The sequence below is a fragment of the Oncorhynchus mykiss genome, chromosome 8 (assembly GCF_057628025.1).
Source record: "Oncorhynchus mykiss isolate SJ-2025 chromosome 8, ASM5762802v1, whole genome shotgun sequence".
In the NCBI taxonomy this organism is placed as follows: domain Eukaryota; kingdom Metazoa; phylum Chordata; class Actinopteri; order Salmoniformes; family Salmonidae; genus Oncorhynchus; species Oncorhynchus mykiss.
In genome coordinates this window covers 39,648,640-39,667,207 of record NC_143029.1, presented here as the reverse complement: position 1 = coordinate 39,667,207, position 18,568 = coordinate 39,648,640, and the positions used below count along the sequence as shown (strand labels likewise).

The 18,568-nt window shown below is 41.4% G+C and overlaps 1 protein-coding gene across 2 annotated transcripts in view; it reads right to left on the bottom strand.

Moving 5' to 3' along the window:
• The window catches only part of stxbp5a (syntaxin binding protein 5a (tomosyn)), a 159,983-nt gene that overhangs the window by 72,733 nt on the left and 68,682 nt on the right, over window positions 1-18,568 (bottom strand). For both annotated transcript variants that reach the window (XM_090243414.1, XM_036985456.2), the window contains exon 5: window positions 11,836-11,970. In XM_090243414.1, the coding sequence (XP_090099540.1) occupies window positions 11,836-11,970 (135 nt within the window). The remainder of the gene's footprint in view (window positions 1-11,835; window positions 11,971-18,568) is intronic.

Sequence of the window (18,568 nt, the reverse complement as noted above, 5' to 3'; positions counted from 1 at the left end):
TCACTTTAATAATGGAACACTAGCCACTATTCTAATGTCTACATATTTTTGTTTTACTCATCTCATATGTGTATACTGTATTATATTCTACTGTATTTTAGTCTATGCCAGTATGACATTGCTCATTCTAATATTTATATATTCCATTATTTTACTTTTAAGTTGTGAGTATTGCGTGTATTGTTGTTAATTGTTAGATGTTACTGTACTATTGGAGCTAGAAACACAAGCATTTCGCTACAACCCTCAATAACATCTGCTAAACATGTGTATGTGTAACCGGTGTTATGGCTAGATAGTTGGCTGGGTGCACACTAATAGCGTTTCAATCTGTGACGTCACTCACTCTGAGACCTTGAAGTAGTTGTTTCCCTTGCTCTGCAAGGGCCGCGGCTTTTGTGGAGTGATAGGTAACAATGCTTCGAGGGAGGCAGTTGTTGATGTGTGCAGAAGGTCCCTGGTTCAGTGCGAGGAGAGGGACGGAAGGAACACTGTGACATTGATGCTGTTGATCCGGATCACTGGTTGCTGCGGAAAAAGAGGAGGTCAAAAAGGAGGGTGAGTGTAACCGGTGTAAAATGGCTAGCTAGTTAGTGCATTGCACGCTAATAGTCTTTCAATCGGTGACGTCACTGGCTCTGAGACCTTGACATGGTTGTTTCCCTTGCTCTGCAAGGGCCGCGGCTTTTGTGGAGCGATGGGTAATGGTGCTTCAAGGGTGTTGTCGATGTGTGGAGAGGGTCCCTGGTTTGAGCCCAAGTAGGGGCAAGGAGAGGGACAGAAGCAGAACTGTTACATATACAGTGGGAGAACAAGTATTTGATACACTGCCGATTTGGCCGTTTTTTCTACTTACAAAGCATGTAGAGGGCTGTAATTTTTATCATAGGTACACTTCAACTGTGAGAGACAGAATCACATTGTATGATTTTTAAGTAATTCATTTGCATTTTATTGCATGACATAAGTATTTGATACATCAGAAAAGCAGAACTTAATATTTGGTACAGACCCCTTTTTTTTGCAATTACAGAGATCATACGTTTCCTGTAGTTCTTGACCAGGTTTGCACACACTGCAGGATTTTGGCCCACTCCTCCATACAGACCATCTCCAGATCCTTCAGGTTTCGGGGCTGTCGCTGGGCAATACGGACTTTCAGCTCCCTCCAAAGATTTTCTATTCGGTTCAGGTCTGGAGACTGGCTAGGCCACTCCAGGACCTTGAGATGCTTCTTACGGAGCCACTCCTTAGTTGCCCTGGCTGTGTGTTTCGGGTTGTTGTCATGCTGGAAGACCCAGCCACGACCCATCTTCAATGCTCTTACTGAGGGAAGGAGGTTGTTGGCCAAGATCTCGCGATACATGGCCCCATCCATCCTCCCCTCAATACAGTGCAATCGTCCTGTCCCCTTTGCAGAAAAGCATCCCCAAAGAATGATGTTTCCACCTCCATGCTTCACGGTTGGGATGGTGTTCTTGGGGTTGTACTCATCCTTCTTCTTCCTCCAAACACGGCGAGTGGAGTTTAGACCAAAAAGCTCTATTTTTGTCTCATCAGACCACATGACCTTCTCCCATTCCTCCTCTGGATCCTCCAGATGGTCATTGGCAAACTTCAGACGGGCCTGGACATGCGCTGGCTTGAGCAGGGGGACCTTGCGTGAGCTGCAGGATTTTAATCCATGACGGCGTAGTGTGTTACTAAAGGTTTTCTTTGAGACTGTGGTCCCAACTCTCTTCAGGTCATTGACCAGGTCTTGCCGTGTTGTTCTGGGCTGATCCCTCACCTTCCTCATGATCATTGATGCCCCACGAGGTGAGATATTGCATGGAGCCCCAGACCGAGGCTGATTGACCATCATCTTGAACTTTTTCAATTTTCTAATAATTGTGCCAACAGTTGTTGCCTTCTCACCAAGCTGCTTGCCTATTGTCCTGTAGCCCATCTCAGCCTTGTGCAGGTCTACACTTGTATCCCTGATGTCCTTACACAGCTCTCTGGTCTTGGCCATTGTGGAGAGGTTGGAGTCTGTTTGATTGAGTGTGTGGACAGGTGTCTTTTATACAGGTAACGAGTTCAAACAGGTGCCGTTAATACAGGTAATGAGTGGCGAACAGGAGAGCTTCATAAAGAAAAACCAAAAAAGTCTGTGAGAGACAGAATTCTTACTGGTTGGTAGGTGATCAAATACTTATGTCATGCAATTAAATGCAAATGAATTACTTAAAAATCATACGTGATTTTCTGGATTATGTTTTAGATTCCGTCTCTCACAGTTGAAGTGTATCTATGATAAAAATTACAGACCTCTACATGCTTTGTAAGTAGGAAAACCTGCCAAATCGGCAGTCTATCAAATACTTGTTCTCCCCACTGTATGTGACAAATACATTTGATTTGATTTAGATTTGGAACATCAAGGGAACTGTAGCCTACTGTTCAGATGGGTTAAATGGAAACTGAAATGTGGACACTGACGATGGGTCTATAACATCTCACACATAGCCTTAATATTAACTCCTGCCGAATTAAGCATTTTTTGCATTAAATGTATACTAAATGTAAGCAAAATTTGGACTCTGGAACAGGAGTGGAGAAATATGATTTATTTATTTCAGCATCTTGAGAGAATGTGAATGCTCAGTTAGAAACTGTCTTTAGCAGTGGAGGCTCCTCCTCAGAAGAAGAGGAGGACCATCATCCTCAGTGAATTTCATACAAATAGTGAAACATTAAAAAAGTTATCCTTTTTAGATAAAACTATACTAAATACATTAACATGTCACCAAATAATTGATAAAAATACATTGTTTTGCATTCAAGGTTTACAGTAGCCTCAGATGCACTCTGTAGGGTAGCACCATGGTGTAGCCAGAGGCCAGCTAGCTACTGTCCTCCTCTGGGTATATTGACTTCAAAACAAAACCTAGGAGGCTCATGGTTTTCACCCTCTTCCATAGACTTACACAGTAATTATGACAACTTCAGGAGGACGTGCTCCAACTTATTAGAGCTCTTACAGCATGAACTGACATGTTGTCCACCCAATCAAATGATCAGAGAATGACTCTGAAAGCATAAGATACAGCTAGCTAGCACTGCAGTGCATAAAATGTAGTGAGTAGTTGACTCAAAGAGAGAGAAAGATAATAGTTGAACAGTTTTAAACAAATGTATTTATTCCAAAATATTGAGAAGCAAGAGAGAGAGAGCTAACTATATTTGGTTTGCATTGTTTGTTTTACTTTCACTTGCACTTAGCTAGCAAATGCAGCTAGCTAGTTTAGCCTACTCAAACAACCGGCTTAAACAGAGAGGGATGCTATGTTAGATAGATGGCTATCCAACAATGGAACTCTTCTAAGTCAAGGTAAGCGTTTGGTTTTATAAATGTATTGCCCCCGGGCCTGCCGGGGTAACTGCTAAACTGCTTTCTGACTGTACACTGTATTGCATGATTGTAGCGAGTTTACTAACGCGTCAGGTGTAGTAGCTATGTTGACCATGACGTTAACTAACGGTCATGATATGAAGGTTAGGCATGTAAAGTTTTTTTTGGTCAGCTGCTGCTGTCAGACAGCTGCTATGTTGTGCACTGAAGTCTTCAAGCGAAGAGAAAAGGTGAGAGGAGGAGAGCGCGTAGATAGTTGCGAGAAGGAATTATATATACAACGAGCAAAGTGACCATGCTGTTTTTTGTGGCTGCTATGTAAGTCAACTGTGTTTACATGTGATCAGGGGTGCATTCATTCCACTGATTCTGTTGAAAAACGTTTCTTAAACGGAAGCGAACAGAACGAAACAGAGATAAATATACCTGAAATTGTCCAATAAAAACTCACATTTGGAACTGGTGGACTAATGATTACACCCTAGATCAGCTAGATGCAGGCAAGAGTGTGCAAGGCGGTATTGAATGCGTCAATGTCTGCCACCTTCATTAATCAAAAATCTCTCAACCTGTGCACCTATGTTGTAAACTTTCATTCATACTGTAGGCTAGGTTGTAGCAAACACATGATGGGTACAGGTCAAATTTGAGTATCATGTAGTAGCCTAAACCTATTGATTTTACATTGAGCTGGGTGAATCGAATATCAATGACAGTAATACAATATGCTTTAATAGAAATAATAGCACTAAAAAATGATCATCCTCCCTCATCGTAAATGGCATGGACAACCACTGGTCTGTAAAAGGTGCTGTCTTTATCAGCATAATAAAAGCTGATAGTATTTCAACCACATAAAATATGCATCCAAGACAAACTGATTGCATTTTCTCCCCGGTCCCTTAACATCTTTGCTCCGCATTCTATTGATTTATGACATTATTCTGGTGAGAAAGAGTTTATTTAGTCTTGTAGGGTAACATACAATGACAGAAGAGAAGCTGCATGTATCTAATTATAGACAAGTTGATTAACAAATAGCCTACCAAAATGTCAGAAATTATATGCAGAAACATATCTAAGTCAGGCCCATATGTAAATCACTTTATCACATGTAGTCGGGCAGTGGCTGATGGTTATTAGCAATTGCGGGCGGGTGAACAAATAGCTGAGGGCTGGGCTGCGGCGGTGATTAAATTTAGTCAGCTAGTGATTGTCAAGCAAATAACTGCTGGTCTCAAGGTAATTGACCGTTCATGAACACAAACACATTTAGCATCTCCACACCTACATTCCACTGATCCAGACCTTTAGAACATCTACTCTACATTTTAAAAAGTCTGATAAATTCGATTTAAGATGGTGTAGACTATCACAATAAATCCATTATTTATGTTAGACAGGTCTAAAGAAATATGATATGAAGAAAATGTGGTCTATTTCAGAAGAACAGAATAGCATACTCTGAGTTTTCCTTATGTTATGCCCTGATCTGGATTTTCCATGATATGCCAAATGGCTGTGGGCTACATTAGTTCATTTAGCAGTCAAGATTTGCTTAGAATTCCGTGGCATTATTTGATATTATTTTATAGTATGAAGAATATACAGTGCCTTGCGAAAGTATTCGGCCCCCTTGCACTTTACGACCTTTTGCCACATTTCAGGCTTCAAACATAAAGATATAAAACTGTATTTTTTTGTGAAGAATCAACAACAAGTGGGACACAATCATGAAGTGGAACGACATTTATTGGATATTTCATACTTTTTTAACAAATCAAAAACTGAAAAATTGGGCGTGCAAAATTATTCAGCCCCTTTACTTTCAGTGCAGCAAACTCTCTCCAGAAGTTCAGTGAGGATCTCTGAATGATCCAATGTTGACCTAAATGACTAATGATGATAAATACAATCCACCTGTGTGTAATCAAGTCTCCGTAAAAATGCACCTGCACTGTGATAGTCTCAGAGGTCCGTTAAAAGCGCAGAGAGCATCATGAAGAACAAGGAACACACCAGGCAGGTCCGAGATACTGTTGTGAAGAAGTTTAAAGCCGGATTTGGATACAAAAAGATTTCCCAAGCTTTAAACATCCCACGGAGCACTGTGCAAGCGATAATATTGAAATGGAAGGAGTATCAGACCACTGCAAATCTACCAAGACCTGGCCGTCCCTCTAAACTTTCAGCTCATACAAGGAGAAGACTGATCAGAGATGCAGCCAAGAGGCCCATGATCACTCTGGATGAACTGCAGAGATCTACAGCTGAGGTGGGAGACTCTGTCCATAGGACAACAATCAGTTGTATATTGCACAAATCTGGCCTTTATGGAAGAGTGGCAAGAAGAAAGCCATTTCTTAAAGATATCCATAAAAAGTGTCGTTTAAAGTTTGCCACAAGCCACCTGGGAGACACACCAAACATGTGGAAGAAGGTGCTCTGGTCAGATGAAACCAAAATTGAACTTTTTGGCAACAATGCAAAACGTTATGTTTGGTGTAAAAGCAACACAGCTCATCACCCTGAACACACCATCCCCACTGTCAAACATGGTGGTGGCAGCATCATGGTTTGGGCCTGCTTTTCTTCAGCAGGGACAGGGAAGATGGTTAAAATTGATGGGAAGATGGATGGAGCCAAATACAGGACCATTCTGGAAGAAAACCTGATGGAGTCTGCAAAAGACCTGAGACTGGGACGGAGATTTGTCTTCCAACAAGACAATGATCCAAAACATAAAGCAAAATCTACAATGGAATGGTTCAAAAATAAACATATCCAGGTGTTAGAATGGCCAAGTCAAAGTCCAGACCTGAATCCAATTGATTTCTGTGGAAAGAACTGAAAACTGCTGTTCACAAATGCTCTCCATCCAACCTCACTGAGCTCGAGCTGTTTTGCAAGGAGGAATGGGAAAAAATGTCAGTCTCTCGATGTGCAAAACTGATAGAGACATACCCCAAGCGACTTACAGCTGTAATCGCAGCAAAAGGTGGCGCTACAAAGTATTAACTTAAGGGGGCTGAATAATTTTGCACGCCCAATTTTTCAGTTTTTGATTTGTTAAACAAGTTTGAAATATCCAATAAATGTCGTTCCACTTCATTATTGTGTCCCATTTGTTGTTGATTCTTCACAAAAAAATACAGTTTTATATCTTTATGTTTGAAGCCTGAAATGTGGCAAAAGGTCGCAAAGTTCAAGGGGGACGAATACTTTCGCAAGGCACTGTAATTGAACATAGTTGAATAAAATAGAAAGAATGATTTCAAACGATTTCTGAGGGTGTGCGTGCACGCAGCTATTCTGTGTTGAGCTGTTAACAAAGAAACAGGTCGTCCTGTATGCTTAATTTAGAGTTATTTATGTGATACAAACGTTGGGGCTATATGTTTTGATTTGTATTAGATTCTAAGACTGCATGACGCAACTCCAATAATGATTGGAATAAAGTCACATGAAAGGCATGAGCTCTGCTTTGTTTCGTGCACAGGCTGCACACACTTCATCAGTTTCTCATTCACAATTTGACAAGCACTTAATAATGCCCAAGTTTCCTGGCGGCATCCGCCTACTGTGGCCGTCATGCCTGGCAGTAATGCTTGGCTGTAATGCCATATAAAAAATGTAATTGCCTTTAGCGGACAGTGGCCGCTGTGCCCTTGGGCTGAATACATTGATGTCAGAGTGATTAAGTCAAGTGGAATTTGACTGCGGTCATGACTCTTTACTGCCGGTGTTACGGTAATATGGTCACCGTAACATCCCCTAGACCCGCGCGACACTACTACACACAATACCCCATAATGTCAAAGTGTAATTATGTTTTTAGAAGTCAATAAGTATTCAAACCCTTTGTTATACCACACCTAAATAAGTAGTCCAATTCTGATTAACGAGTCACATAATAAGTTGCATGGACTCACTCTGTGTACAATAATAGTGTTTAACATAATTTTCGAATGACTACCTCATCCCTGTACCCCACACATAGTTATCTGTAAAGTCCCTCAGTCGAGCAGTGAATTTCAAATACAGATTCAATCACAAAGACTAGGGAGGTTTTCCAATAGCTCTCAAAGAAGGGAACCTATTGGTAGATGGGTAAAAATGATAAAAAGCAGACACTGAATAACCCTTTGAGCATGGTGAAGTTATTAATCACACTTTTGATTGCGTATCAATACACCTAGTCACTACAAAGACAGGCGTCCTTCCCAACTTGTTGCCGAAAAGGAAGGAAACCGCTTAGGGATTTCACCATGAAGCAAATGGTGACTTCAAAACAGTTAAAGAGTTTAACAACTGTGAAAGGAGAAAACTGAGGATGGGTCAACAACAATGTAGTTACGCCACAACACTAACCTAAACGACAGAGTGAAAAGAAGGAAGTCTGTACAGAATAAAAAATATTCCAAACACGCATCCTGATTGCAATAAGGCATTCAATTGAAATGAATGGAAATTAAATTAACTTTACATTATATCTTGAATACAAAGTCTTATGTTTGGAGCAAATCCAACACAACGCACCACTGAGTATGACTTTTCAAATTGTGTCGTGACTTGACTTTGACATGAATCTGAAGACATTTATTTATGTAATTAACTATGTTTAATTGTTACCCGGTTTAATGAATCATGCAACAATTAACACATTAGGATCCGGGGCACCATAAGAGCGGTTCTTGAAAGAGTTACCATCTCCTGAATTAAACTTTAAAAGGTCCTATCACCTCTATAAACAGTCAACGTATTAATCATAACCTCGTATCATATCCTCATTCTGAACAGTCGTAACCTCCTTCATCTACAAAAACCCAAGCCATACTTAATGATTCAGTACTACACAAATTGGTTTAATTATTTATTTATGATCTAATTAAATGGGAACACAGGATAAACATACACACTTTGCACCGGTTATTGACTGAAGCCTTAATACGCTGAAAACAGGTCCCTAGCGGAATGACAACAACATGGGGATCGACGGGGATCTCTATCGGTGAATAGGGTAGCCTTGGAAAGGAAGTTGGGCCTTTTCGCTTGTAAGACTGATTGTCCAAAATGGTTCCGACAAGTCTTCTACTGATGTCCTTCTCTGCAGTTGTCCGATATCCGGTGACTTGTCGTGTAGTACGCTGAAAACGCTGAAATACGCTGAAAACAGGTCCCTAGCGGAATGACAACAACATGGGGATCGACGGGGATCTCTATCGGTGAATAGGGTAGCCTTGGAAAGGAAGTTGGGCCTTTTCGCTTGTAAGACTGATTGTCCAAAATGGTTCCGACAAGTCTTCTACTGATGTCCTTCTCTGCAGTTGTCCGATATCCGGTGACTTGTCGTGTAGTCCGGAACAGAACTACAGAGTTGACTTTCCTTCCATTCACTCTTGAAGAGGCTTCTTTGAAGATAGGCTAGGGGAGTGTATCGTCTCCACCTCGTGTCGAGATTCAAAGTTCAAACCACTTTAAACGTGCAGCTGCAGCTTCACATCTTTCTGGTCTGATGTGTTTTTTTCTTAACCCATCATTTATACAATTTGCTCAAAAAGGGCGGTTCCAACAGGTTAACTGCATGCTCTCTGACCTCACTCAGGGCGGTGACTACTCACTGTGCAAAGTTATATATGTATTTAATGTCTTATAGCTTCTCAAATCACATCTCTCTCTTAACAAAAACACTTTAATCATTGTTCATATTACATGCACAACACATTGTATGGAAACTTACAGTTTTCCTTTATGACGTTGTTAATGACTTCACAAAATAACCAACTAAATTAAATTTGAACATTCCCCACGTTCTATGTTAGAAATATTGTTGCAGTATTGATTTACAACAGGTCGTGAGTTCTTAAACCCTCCCCTAGTTATTTCCTTCCCCCCCTCTAAGGTGAGAGGGTGTCTGATTGAAGTTAATCATTGCAAACCGGATCTGACCTATTTCGATTTTTGTGGACAGTCAAGACAATATTTTCAATCATGGTGGTGGCTGCATCATGTTATGGGTATGCTTGTCATTGGCAAGGAACTAAATGGAATAGAGCTAAGCACAGAAAAAATCTTTGAGGAAAACTAATTGTATTTGTCACATGCGCCAAATACAACAGGTGTAGAGACCTCACCGTCAAATGCTTACTTACAACCCCTTAACCAACAATGCAGTTCAAGAAATAGATAAAAGAAAATATTAACTAAATAACCTGAAGTAAAATAAAAAATAAAAACTTTAAATAAAATAAAAAATGAACACAAAAAAATTACATAACAATAACAAGGCTATATAAAGGGGGTACCGGTACCGATGTCAATGTGCGGGGTTACAGGTTAGTCGAGGTCATTTGTAAAGTGACTATGTATAGATAATAAACAGCGTGTAGCAGCAGTGTAGGGGGGGGGGGGGGGGTCAATGTAAATAATCCGGGTGGCCATTTGATTAATAGTTACATTCTTATGGCTTGGGGTAGAAGCTGTTAAGGAGCCTTTTGGTCCTAGACTTGGCGCTTCCGTTCCGCTTGCCATGCGGTAGCAGAGAGAACGGTCTATGACTTGGGTGACTGGAGTCTTTGACAATGTTTTGGGCCTTCCTCTGACACCGCTTAGTATATAGGTCCTGGATGTCAGAAAGCTTGGCCCCGATGATGTACTGGGCCGTACGCACTACCCTCTGTAGCGCCTTGCGGTCAGATGCCGTGCAGTTTCCATACCAGGCGGTGCCATATCAGTCTACTTTCCAACAGACACTAGGAGACAAATTCACCTTTCAGCAGGACAATAACCTAAAACACAAGGCTAAATATACACTGGAGTTGCTTTCCAAGACAACATTGAATGCTCCTAAGTGGCCTAGTTATAGTTTAAAACGTAAATTGGCTTAGAAATCTACGGCAAGACTTGAAAATGCCTGTCTAGCAATGATCAACAACCAACTTGACAGAGCTTGAAGAATTTTAAAAAGAATAATGCTCAAATATTGTACAATCCAGTTGTGCAAAGCTCTTACAGACTTACCCAGAAAGACTCACAGCTGGAATCGTGATTCTCAAATGTAATGAAATTCATGTTTAATTTTTTATATATTTTTTTCCTTCCACTTTGACATTACAAAGTATTTTGTGTAGATTGTTGACAAAAAAGTACAAAGAAATACATTTTTATCCCACCTTGTAACACAACAAAATGTGGAAAAAGTCAAGGGGTATGAACACTTTCTGAAAGGCCCTGCACACAAGAGTCGCACAGAGACACACACACGGCCACACAAACACACAAACACATGTTTGTGCGTGTATGGGTTAAGTGTTTATGGGTTAAGGTGTTTGAGATGTTGAGTTTAGATTTGGAAACAGAGTGAAAGTGAGAGAAGCAGGGGATAGGATAAAGAGGGGAGAGGAGGACACACTGTGTTCAGTAGAGCATATATAAGAGTGTGTTGACGTGTCCCTTTAGTCAGGAAATACCATGGCAGCTCCAGGACTGTCAGGCACTACTCCTCAGAGACCCATACTGTCACCCGTTCCTCTCCTCCACCTCTCTTTTTCCTCTACTTGTCTACCCCAAAAAACCTTCCCTTTCTCTACCCACTCTTTCCTTCCTCTCGTCTATCCCCTCACCTCTCCTTCTCTCCTAACCCCCCACCCCTCCTCTATCAATTCCCCTCCTCTCCTCTCATCCCTGTCCTCTCTTCCCCTTCTGTCTTTTTCTCTCCCTCTCATCTCCTTTCCCCCTCTACTCCTCCCTTTCCTCTCAGCACTGTCGAGACAGGACATCTGTACATGCCCAACACTGATCTTAACAGACATCTGTTCAACCCCTCACTATGAGACAGGAAGAGATAGGATTGGGAAAATGCTACAAAACTCAAGATTGAATTATGCAAGAGCTCTAGAGCAGAATCAAAATGGAGGATGTCAACAGCAACACAAATAGTTGACCCTGCTGGTCATCTATGAACATTTGAACATCTTTGCCATGTTCTGTTATAATCTCCACCCGGCACAGCCAGAAGAGGACTGGCCACCCCTCATAGCCTGGTTCCTCTCTAGGTTTCTTCCTGGGTTCTGGCCTTTCTCGGGAGTTTTTCCTAGCCACCGTGCTTCTACACCTGCATTGCTTGCTGTTTGGGGATTTAGGCTGGGTTTCTGTACAGCACTTTGTGACATCAGCTGATAAATACATTTGATTTGATTTGACAAATACCCAGTGAAATAGCACAGTATCTTACAAATACTTTAACCCCATGCTGAAGAGGCCTACTAAATAAGAGTCAGATAGTGATTCACATCCTTCCTCCTTCACACCTGCGGTTACTGAAGCCACCAGGTGTGGATGAAGCCTAGAGGTGACTAAGAGGCTATTTGATAGCTATGTCCATTCCACCACAAGCCGTTGTGACAGTGTGACGAGGAGAAGAGGCTGGTGTTGACACTCACAGTTCGATGGCTTTGTTCCACATGATGACGTAGCCTGAGAGTGTGAAGGACTCCACGTTGACGATGTGGATGTTTCCTTTCTCTGTGCCGATGTACAGCCATTTACTTTGGAAGGGCAGGTGGACGAACGTGATCCTGGAGGATGGAGAGAAATGAGAAAGTTTATGTAGGAGTTAAGAGACACAGAGAAATAGAGACACAGAGAGGTAGTAAAAGTGGTATCATTAGACAAAGAGAGAGGAAAAGAGAAAGACAGAAGTGTTTTGCTGATGATATCCTATTGCATTTAAAACACAGAAACTGTGCAGTTTAAGAATCTTCTTTGTTTTCTACAGTGAGCTAATAATGCTGAGCTGAGACCAAGGTGACGGTGGAGGTGTTTAAAACTCTATTCGGCACCTAATTACCGGACTGATACGAGAGAAGAGGACTGAACCAGAACACGTTACCCTTCCTTCCATGCTCTCCATTTATCCATCTGTGTCATCTTCATTCTTTCATCAATGTGTCCAATAATTCTACTTGTCCTTCAACCATCAATTAATCCATTCATCCATCTCTCTATGTGAAGTTTAATGAACGGTCAAAAGCTTTTGAAACCTACATCAGTCTCTACCTGAGGCAGCCTCTACCCCCAAGCCATAGGACTCCTAATAGGACTCCTAAATACTCATGACTGCTAAATAGTTCATTAATGTTCTATCTTGCACGGACTCTATGCACAATCACAAGATTAGACACTACCATATACATATTTACACACACTGCACTGACACTCTCACACAAAACCCATGCACATTCACTGCATACGCACATGCATACATAACACACACACGCATACCGACAACACAAACACACATACCTCCACCTTACCTGTCACCCTAGACCCACTTCGATTTGCTTACCACCCAAATAGGTCCACAGACAATGCAATCGCCATCACACTGCACACTGCTTTATCCCATCTGGACCAGAGGAAAACCAATGTAAGAATGCTGTTTATTGACTATAGCTCAGCATTCAACACCATATTACCCTCCAAGATCATCATTAAGCTTGAGGCCCTGGGTCTGAACCCCACACAGACAGCCACACAGACAGTGTGGTGAAGAAGGCGCAACATCGCCTCTTCAACCTCAGGAGGCTGAAGAAATGTGGCTTGTCACCTAAAACCTCACAAACTTTTACAGATGCACAATTAAGAGCATCCTGTCGGGCTGTATCACCACCTGGTATGACAACGGCACCTCCCACAATCACAGGGCTCTCCAGAGGGTGGTGCGGTCTGCACAAAGCATCACCTGGGGCAAACTGCCCGCCCTCCAGGACCCTTACAGCACCCGATGTCATAGGAAGGCCAAAAAGAGCATCAAGGACAACAACCACCCGAGCCACCACCTGTTCATCCCGCTATCATCCCGAAGGCAAGGTCAGTACAGGTGCATCAAAGCTGGGACTGAGAAACTGAAAAACAGCTTATTTCTCAAGGCCATCAGACTGTTAAATAACCATCACTAGCACAGTGAGGCTGCTGCCTACAATACAAAGACTTGAAATCATTAGCCACTTTAATAAATGGAACATTCGTCACTTTAATAATGTTTGCATATCTTGCATTACTCATCTCATATGTATATACTGTACTCTATACTATATCTTAGTCTATGCCGCTCTGACATTGCTCATCCATATATTTATATATTCTTAATTCCATTCCTTTACTTAGATTTGTGTGTATTAGGTATTTGTTGTGAAATTGTTAGATATTACTGCACTGTCGGAACTAGAAGAACAAGCATTTCGCTACACCCGCAATAACAAATGCTAAACCTGTGTATGTGACCAATACAATTTGATTTGATACCAACACAACACAAACACACATACACACTTTTGCACTCATCATATGCTGCTGCTACTCTGTTCTTTATTTTACTCTAATTATTATCTATCCTGATGCCTAGTCACTTTACCTTGCCTTCATGTACATATCTACCTCAAATACCTTATTATTATCTATCCGGATGCCTAGTCACTTTATCCTGCCTTCATGTACATATCTACCTCAAATACCTTATTATTATCTATCCGGATGCCTAGTCACTTTATCCTGCCTTCATGTACATATCTACTTCAAATACCTCATACCCCTGCACACTGATCTGGTACTGATACTCCCTGTATATAGCTCTGTATAGTTTAGAAGGGGTCCTAAGCAAGCATTTCATGGTTAAGTCTACACCCATTGTATTCGACGGATATGACATACAATTTGTTTGATTTGACCTATGACCCAATGGTCATCTAACCCCACTAGTTATTTTGACCTGGAATCAGCACTGTCTTTATAAAAAGCCATTCTTAAGACCTCCTAATGGTACATTAATAAAACAGGACTAAAGTAGGTCAAACCGGTCATCCAATCAGGACTAATATACCTGAACCAAGCACTTCTGATCAGAACCACACAATTAATTTTTTACTTAACCTTTATTTAACTAGGCAAGTCAGTTTAGAACAAATTCTTATTTTATAATGACGGCATACCCCGGCCAAACCCTCCCCTAACCTGGACGATGCTGGGCCAATTCTGGGCCAACTTCCGATCACGGCTGGTTGTGATACAGCCCAGGATCGAACCAGGGTCTGTAGTGATGCCTCTAGCACTGAGATGCAGTGCCTTAGACCACTACGCCACTCAGGAGACAAGGGAAGGAGGGTAAGGAAAGAGGAGAGAAAGAATGATGGGAGGAAGAAGAATAGCATCATTGTGGGGTAAGCTGACGGGTGCGTATCTCATGGTGAAGGTAGAGGATTCAAGCCCAAATCTGATCCAAAAATGCCCTTCAAAAATGCACACTGCAGCCATTTCAGAGCTTTAACATGAGAATCATGGGCATGACGCATCACACCATCCCTAGATCATTCATCATCATCCATGTCCTATCTCTCCCTCTTTCTCTCTCTCACCCCTAATGTTGACCTTAAATTTCACATGTAGAGCCATATTTTCAAATGTATTACATTTAGAGTTTATGTTAACATGTGAGGAGAGTAACATGAGAATAACATGAAAAACAACACATGAAAAAACATTTGCAGTTTCACATGTGGGAAAACTCCACATGTGAAAATCTCACTTTCACATGTGAAATTGCATATTCACGTTGGGGTGAAATGGTGTTATATTCCTCACGTAAAAAGGTGGGGTAAAGATGTTGTAATAGCAATGTTTCCACATGTGGAATTGCAAATTCATTAATGCCATTCTGTAAAAAAAGGTTACTTAGCTTACCTGACTACTATAATTGAAGTGAGTAAAACATTTTAAAATCTTATTTCTGAGCCATTCACTCCATTATTATTGTAGTCCTCCATGGTGTTGCATTGATATACATGTGTACTTAGCACTACCACTAGGGAGAGGCATTCGGGAGTGTTCCTGCTGCAGGCATGCTCCTCTCTTCGTCATACATTTTAAAAGGTTACTTTGTATGACATTTGTATCTAATGGTTGCAAGCTAATTGTTAACCGCTAGCTATCTCAGTGATAGGCGATAGCTAGCCTTGCATTTTGCCTTAGCTAGCTAATGGCTTCTGTTATTGCGCGGTCTATTGGTTTTTGTTACTTTTGATACACAGGCCTAAAAGTTTTAATGTATTTTAAAATGTGTGAATGTGTTTGCTATTGGAATGAATGTAAACACATACTTTTACATAATCTATACAGCAAAAAAAAAAATGACATTGAGGTTAAAGAAAGTGTGCTTAATCAATTTACCAGATTTTACTAACTGTTACCTTGGACAAAATCAGACGTCAATATTATTGTAATGGTTTTTATATAAAATTCTTAAAAAACAGCTAAATTTGAGCAAATTTGGAATTTGTGATTAATCGTAATTAATTGTGATTCATCGTGATTAATCACAGCAAGTCCTGCGATTCATTGGATAAAATGTTTAAATGTTTGACATCCCTAATTTTGAATTGAACCGTCAATATACTGAGATTGAGAGAAATGTATAATAAATGTAGTTGGGGCTCCCGAGTGGCACAGCGGTTTAAGGCACTGCATCTCTCACTACAGACCCTGGCTCAATTCCAGGCCTTATCACAACTGGCCATGATTCGGAGTCCCATTTGGAGTCCCATAGCTCACAATTTCCCCAGCGTCGTTGTGGTTTGGCCGGGGTAGGCCGTCATTGTAAATAAGAATTTGTTCTTAAACTGACTTGCCTAATTAAATGAAGGTAAAAAAAGAGAAACTCAGTGTCATTCCTCTTGTCTAATGTTTAAGACATTGGCTGCTCCCATGGGAGACCCAGGTTCTAATCCCACCGGTTATGAAAGCAGATGTGAAATTTAGAATATCATGTGAAATGTTGGGAAACTATGTGTCTCTGAGTGGTGAGAAATGTCAGAAAACAAAAAGTGTTCTTCTTGAAGTTACATGTTTTTTCCCCATTTTTTTTCCTTCAAATAAACGTGAAAAATGTACATCTGAAAACTCAGATGTACATTTCAGTTCTCTCTCTCTCTTTCTGTCCGAGTTCTTTTCAGTTGGCATAAGAGCCCCTAAAGCAATCATGTCCCATAGGCTCTGCTCATCCCTGCCTTTCCCTGACTAGTCCCCAATGACATATGACACACAACTCAAGAACACATCATCATCTGGTTCTGTAGTACTGGATACACACATCACACCCACACAAACACCTCTCACACATGCACACAGCTGTACACACAGCTCTCCCTCTCCTTTTCCTCCTCTCCAATCTTCCCCTCTCCCTTTCTCTCTCTCTCTTCCTGTGTCCATCTTATGGATTCCCTTTTTCACTTGCACCACAAACCCAATCCCACTCCTCCATGTGTTTTTCTCCCTCTCCCTCTCGGTCTGTCTCTCAGTATCTTTCTGGCTGAAAGGCAGTAGTGAGAAGCAATGCATACTGTCAGACTGTACACACACACACACACACACACACACACACACACACACACACACACACACACACACACACACACACACACACACACACACACACACACACACACACACACACACACACACACACACACACACACAAGCATACACACACACACACCTGAGTAGAGCTGGTGCTTGTCTCCGCTCCACTGCTCTGCAGTACCATGAATATATTCATGGGGTTGAGGAGAGGCGTCGGGCTGCTCGACATGCATCACATACACATACACATACACATACACACACCCACATACACAAACACACAATCACAAAGCATGAGAACACTTTCGCACACCAATATACTTACATACCAAAACCCAATCGCTCATTCATGCATACACACTTGTTCACACACACACACAACAGACGCACACATGCATATCTAGTCATGACAGCTAGTGGCGTTATCACATAGCCATTAGGTGGGAGGCAATTGATTTCAGGTGTTGTGCCATAGACCTATCTGCACTATCAGATGTGACTGTGTGTGTGTGTGTGTGTGTGTGTGTGTGTGTGTGTGTGTGTGTGTGTGTGTGTGTTTTTGCATACATAGCATATTGTATGTGTGTGTGTGTGTACAGTGGCTTGCGAAAGTATTCACCCCCGTGGCATTTTTCCTATTTTGTTGCCTTACAACCTGGAATTAAAATACATTTTGGTGGGTTTGTATCATTTGATTTACACAACATGCCTACCACTTAGAAGATGCTGTGAAACAAACAAGAAATAAGACAAAAACACAGACAACTTGAGCGTGCATAACTATTCACCCCCCCAAAGTCAATACTTTGTAGAGCCACCTTTTGCAGCAATTACAACTGCAAGTCTCTTGGGGTATGTGTCTATAAGCTTGGCACATCTAACCACTGGGATTGTTGCCCATTCTTCAAGGCACAACTGCTCCAGCTCCTTCAAGTTGGATGTTTTTTGTTGTTGTTTCTATTCCTTTATTTAACTAGGCAAGTCAGTTAAGAACAAATTCTTATTTTCATTTACGGCCTAGGAACATTGGGTTAACTGCCTTGTTCAGGGGCAGAATTACTAATTTGGACTTTTTCAGCTCAAGGATTTGATCTTGCAACCTTTCGGTTACTAGTCCAACGCTCTAGCCACTAACGCTCTAGCCACCTGCCGCCTTACTAGGATACCTGCCAGGTTCGGCTGGTGTACAGCAATCTTTAAGTCATACCACAGATTCTCAATTGGATTGAGGTCTGGGCTTTGACTAGGCCATTCCAAGACATTTCAATGTTTCCCCTTAAACCACTCAAGTGTTGCTAAAACAGGTTTCACTCCAGAATTTTCCTGTATTTAGTGCCATCCATAATTTCTTAAATTCTGACCGGTTTCACAGTCCCTGCTGATGAAAAACATATCCACAGCATGATGCTGCCACCACCATGCTTCACTGTGGGGGTGTTGTTCTCAGGGTGATGAAAAGTGTTGGGTTTGGCCAGACATAGAGTTTTCCTTAATGGTCAAAAAGCTACATTTTAGTCTCATCTGACCAGAATACCTTCTTCCATATGTTTTGGCGAACACCAAACGTGTTTCCTTATTTTTTTTCTTGAAGTTATGCCTTTTTTTCTGGCCACCCTTTCATAAAGCCAAGCTCTGTGGAGTGTACGGCTTAAAGTGGTCCTATGGACAGATACTACAATCTCCGCTGTGGAGCTTTGCAGCTCCTTCGGGGTTATCTTTGGTCTCTTTGTTGCCTCTGATTAATGCCCCCCTTGCCTGGTCCAT